General features: G+C 31.8%; 1 protein-coding gene across 1 annotated transcript in view; it reads left to right on the top strand.

Moving 5' to 3' along the window:
• LOC108748793 (DENN domain-containing protein 1A) overlaps window positions 1–5,938 on the top strand; it is an 80,380-nt gene that overhangs the window by 7,846 nt on the left and 66,596 nt on the right. The window contains 1 exon segment of the mRNA XM_018487153.1: window positions 3,300–3,322. Within this exon segment, the coding sequence (XP_018342655.1) occupies window positions 3,300–3,322 (23 nt within the window).

The raw sequence follows: 5,938 nt of genomic DNA, 5'->3' as shown, positions 1-5,938 counted from the left end.
ATATATATATATAGTTTTTTCCAAATTTAAATGGCCTACTTTAGGAGCGTTTAGCAACTGATAACCTAAAAAAAAATGCTTTAGAGATATGCTCGGTTTTGTTTTGTTTTAGAAAAAATCGCATAAAACAATAAAATGTAATTTTCGAAATATTATTATTTTCAAAGCGAAACATTATTGTTTTCGTGTACGATTTTACCGTGTAGCGATAATACTTCAGAGGCAGTGCGAGAATATGAGCGCCAATTTCCAGACAGGAGAATGCTGGATCGGCGAGTCATTATGTTAACTAAATCAATGTTTGACTGCAACACGAGCTGTCTATACAAGATATGCATGCATTGCTGCAAGAGACCAACATTTTCAACAATATCTGCATTAAGGGGGAACATCACTATGATGGCCGAAAAAAGCCTATTTTTGTTGAATTTTTTTAAAAAACTAATAAAAACTAATAGCTTGTGTGAATTACTGTCTTTATATATATTCAAAGTACAATATATACATTTATGAAGTTATTACAAAAAATTCGTTAAATAATATTAATATTTCTAGCCTTAATGCTCATTGATGTGCACCTCGTCTGAAAAAAACATGGGTGCATAGGCGCTCGTGCTGCGTCTGAACGAGAGCTCTAAAATAAAAAAGTTTTTTTTTATTTTAAAGTGTATATAAGTATAGTTTCAGTCAAGCATACTGATTTTTTGATAAAATAATTTGAGACAAAATGACGCTATTTAAAAAAAAAAGTCGCGATTTTGCGAAAAAAATCGTTACTTTTTTTTATTGTTTTTCAAAAAGTAACCCGATTGAAAAATAAAATTGTCTTCAGTTAATCGTTAGATTAACTGAAGACAATTTTGTTGTAAACATTCTGTCTAAAATTCAAGTCATTTGGATAAAAATTGGCCGAGATATGTGAACGCTCAATTACGAAAATGTGATTTCGAGAAAAACGTGTTTAAAGTTTTACAACCGATTAGTTTATGCACATCTGACCACGTACACTCCATCACATATTTACTATAGTATCGTTACGAAATTCAACATAATATTTTAGGGACTCCAAGCTACTTTTAAGACTCCAAGCATTGCAAAAATGCAAAAAAAGAATTGATTTTTTGAACCCGTCACAGTAGTGTTCCCTCTTAAGCAAGTAACATCGTGAATAAATAAATAATAAATGAATATAAAAATTAAAACTACGTTTTGTTTTTTTTTTTGCTATTTTCTCCAAAACTAAACAAAAATTTATATTCTAAAAAACTTTTTTTCTTAATTTATCGATCTTTTACATGTTTCCGAAGTTTGGCCATTTAAATTCAGGACATCCTGTACAATTAAAGATATAATTGAAGAAAATCTATTTGACATGTGAATGAAAAGTAGGAATCTAATTCTTTAGATTTAAATTTTAAATATTAAAATACTTCAATATCAACAGTACTTTAAAATGATAAAAGGAAGAAATTAGCGCTGATATACATCAATTTAATGCTTAGAATTACAAATCGTGGGCAGCATAGATCTATCATTCTTAAACATAAACATTCAGTTTATAAAAAAGATGTTCTAAAATCTTCTCTACTGGGAGAGGAGTACTAAATTTTACATTAAGATAATTTGAAAGAAGAATAATACTTTTATCTAAGATAAAAAATAAAAAATGATATATATTCTAATCTAAATAAAAATAAGATAAAGTCATTTCACGATAGGCTATCTAAAATAATCTAGATAGTCTATCTAGATAATTATCTACATAATTTTATATAGATATAACTAACACTATATTTTATACGTATGTGTATATGTATACATATACGCAAGGTGTAACAAAGCGATCATAACTAGGCTAATTTCTCGAAAAATGCATTTTCTTGAAAAATGTTTCAGACAGAAGTTTTTGACGATTGATTGTATCATTGGTTTAACCTTTGGTAGCGTTGTCAAGGTCAGGACACATTTAATTTTTTAAAGGAAACTCCCATTTTTCATAGCTTACCTTGAGAGTTTTTTAAAACACTACAATAAAATTCTTTTTCATTAAAGAGAGCACCACCCCTGAGGTTTAAAAACATCGGAAATTTTTTTGCTTAAATTTATAATTTATATTTTTAAGAATAATATTTCGATAGAGAGTTTTAAATTGGTATCTCAACTGAATAATCCAGTTAGAATCAATGTAGCAAAGCAGAGCTCTGCAGGTAAAAGAATACTTCCTCTTCTTCTTCCTCTTCGTCTTAGGTCTTAAACTCGTGGATTTCAGCCTCCAAAAGGCTCAGTAATCATGCAAAAAAATATTAGCCAATATTCGTTCGTCTTTTAAAAATATTAATTAGTAGTAATCTAAAAAAAAGTATTTTAACTTAACAAGGGGGATGTAAGTATATGTATTATTAGTTCAACCTTGGATGGCGTTGTCAAGGTGTTATAGCAGTTACTTCGAGAATTTTTTTAATGGAACTCTCCATTTATTATATATTTTCGTAACTTATCTCGAAAGCTTTTCAAAATACTATAATAAATCTCTTCCATTAAGTACTTTTTGAATTATAAGCCTTGAAAGTTGCAGTATCATCGGATTTAGCAGTATCCAAGGTGTTCGATCTACGATTAAAACCTCTTAAATGCTGTTCAAGATCATAACCTGAGCATTTGTCAAGATTAAGGTCAATGGAGGTTATTCCATTGGTATTTTTATTTACATGGTTTGTCCGGAAAGTAATAGGACTGATTTTCTTCCGCCGCGACTGTACTTCGAAGCGTGCTCGCACCGACTGGATTCGGTAAAGGGCGTTCCTAGCTAACGAACGAGCGGCTGATCAGTTGTCTCCGAGCACCTGGAGAGTCAGGACAGGCATTTTCGCGCGACGTGTTTCTGTGAGTGGTATAAGCCGAAAATGCAGCGTTCGTTAGAGCAGAGGTACGCGATTAAATTCTGTGTGAAACTCGGTAAATCTGCGACAAAGTTTTGAACTCAGACCGTCGACTAAGTATTCGTTTAATTGCCCAGATGTTAAATTTTGTGCACACGAGTCACATTGTCGGTGTTTGTCGAAGTCGAAGGTCTTCCAGCACGGTCTTCATCGGCGACCTCTTCCCGGCCCTCCAAAAAGGCCTGGTGCCACCGAAACACACCACTTCTTGCTAAAGCAACATCTGGGTAAGCCTGCTTGATCATATCAAACGTCTCTGTCGCAGATTTACCGAGTTTCACACAGAATTTAATCGCGTACCTCTGCTCTAACGAACGCTGCATTTTCGGCTTATACCACTCACAGAAACACGTCGCGCGAAAATGCCTGTCCTGACTCTCCAGGTGCTCGGAGACAACTGATCAGCCGCTCGTTCGTTAGCTAGGAACGCCCTTTACCGAATCCAGTCGGTGCGAGCACGCTCCGAAGTACAGTCGCGGCGGAAGAAAATCAGTCCTATTACTTTCCGGACAAACCATGTATATGTAAAAATGAATTTTTAGTGCAAAAATGAAAATAAGAGGAACAATCACTAATGGTTTTGATCTTGACAAATGTTATCCAAATCATGATCCTAAACAATATTTAAGAGGTTTTAATTGTTGGTCGGATACTTTTTTTTCGGGTAATGATAATGCCGCTAGTACTGTAATTTTCAAATCTTATAAAAGTACTTAATGGAAATAAATTTTATTATAATCAATAATAAGATTTTATTAGGACCGACATGAAATCAAACACTCAAGTATAAGCATATTCAAGCCTACGATGGTTAAAGCTGGATCTTCCAAATTGCGTTTGATAAAGTTCGGAAAAATTTCAGTGTGCAGTTTTGAATAACTACAAAAATATGGTATATATACATGTACATATATAGGATATAAATAATTCACTGTGAATTATTTGAGCATTTGGAAGATTTAGCTTTTACGTCATAGGCTTGAATATATGCTTATATTTGAGTGTTTTATTATAATGTTTTTAAAGAGTTCTCAAGCTTGTTTTTAGCTGAACTTCTTGCATGGTTTATCTTTTTTTTTTCAATGTGGAGAGAAAAGGAACAAAGATGAATCATGCAAGAACTTTAGTTAAAAAGAACAGACCTACAGTAATTTACGAGAATATGCAATGAAAAAGGGAAGTTCCATTTAAAAAATTCAACAGACCTTGTTCTAATCTTGATAACGCCATCCAAGATCAATGGTATCATCTTATTTTCCCATCAAAGTAAAAAAACTTTTGTCCGAAATATTGTCAAGAAAATGCATATTTTTCAAGAAATTAGCCTGTACAGTCACTCTAATTGTACACTGTAGGTACGTATATATATATATATTTTTTAGGACCATTTTAATTAATTCAGTCTATTTTCTCAAAATCTGTAAATTTAAGACAAAATGTTTCAGACATAAGTTTTATGAAAGGAGGAAAAAAATTGATGACCTTGATTGATCTTGAGAAAATGTCCTTCAAAGTTATTTAAAATTTTTTAAATGGAACCCCTCATTTTTTATTGCATATTCTTATAGCTGTCTTTAAAACCTTTTGAAAGCACTATAATAAAAGTTTATTATATTTTTAAGTATTTTTCGAGTTATAACGCTTAAAAGTTACAGTACCGCTGGCATTTGCAAGACTGATGATAAAACCTTTGGAATTGTTCACAATGACGTTGACAACATATATTTCTCAAATTATAACAAATACATATATAAGTAGAAAAAAATATATAAATTGGTCCAATTCACCTCATTTAAATTTGTCCTTTTTACCCCACATGTGTGATAACATTAATATTTTTACCTTTATTTACCTGTATAAAAAATTTTTTAATGTGACTGATGAAATATTACTTTCAAATAACCAGTAACATGAAACTTTAAAAAAAATTTTTTTAATATTAAATTTTACAATCTTAGGCCCGGTTGCACCAACGTTACTTTAATTTTATGCGAGGCTTAAAACTCTCTTTGTCTCTGTCTTTTTCCGGTTTTAAAACGAGATAAAGCCACTTAAAATGTAACACTTAAGAAATCAGATTGCGAAATCTATTTGGAAGAACTTGACGTTTCTTTATAAATAACTCACGATAGTATTATGGTATAACTTTTTAACAGAAAAACATAAAAAAAGAAGCTAATTTTATGTTTATTTAACAGATGGAAATAGTTACTAATAAGAATTAAAATCACTTTATCAGAGTCAGAACATTAGACTAGAAGAACATCATTGCTGAAATCGGAAACTACAAATAATGATTTACGCGCGACTTTCAAACTTACGTTCCGCATACCGCGTACCTCGTACATTTAATTGCACCTTAATATATAATCATAAGGCCTGTTCTTTTTAGCCGAATTTCTTATACTTCTTTACCTTCTCTCTTTTTCTGTCCAACATGAAGAGAAAAGGAAAAAAGATGAATTGTACAAGAACCTTAGCTAAAAAGAACAGACCTATATTTTACAGATTGATGTATGATGCCGAAGTAGATGTTCTCATGACGTATCATAACTCTTGAAATGTCGAAATGATCGATCGGCGTAGCAGTGTGTTTAATCATTGATCCAATGATATAAATACTTGAAAAATGAATATTAATTTACTGTCGATAAAAAGTGAATATTTTTTCTACATTAAAAAAGCTATTAGGTGTTGGAATTAATTCGTAGCGTTTTTTTAATGAAAGAACGTTATTTATTTCACATGAACATTAAAAAATACATTAATTAAAGTAACGGTTTCATGCGGTTTTAGCAGTTCGTAGTATATGACACCCTTCTGATCCCACCAAATACAGAGCAGGAGCTTTGAGCCATGGATATTGGGCTTTGCCACTGATGTTGATGGTTCGCCGGGCTTAACCCATGACTTTCTCCGTTTTGGATTGTCGTAGTGGATCCACTTTTCATCTCCTTTTGACTTTCAGTCACAATTCGAGCGCTTTTCTTCATGTTAAA

This window comes from Trachymyrmex septentrionalis, unplaced genomic scaffold (genome assembly GCF_001594115.1).
Source record: "Trachymyrmex septentrionalis isolate Tsep2-gDNA-1 unplaced genomic scaffold, Tsep1.0 scaffold241, whole genome shotgun sequence".
NCBI classification, from domain to species: domain Eukaryota; kingdom Metazoa; phylum Arthropoda; class Insecta; order Hymenoptera; family Formicidae; genus Trachymyrmex; species Trachymyrmex septentrionalis.
This window is presented reverse-complemented; position numbering and strand designations above follow the sequence as displayed.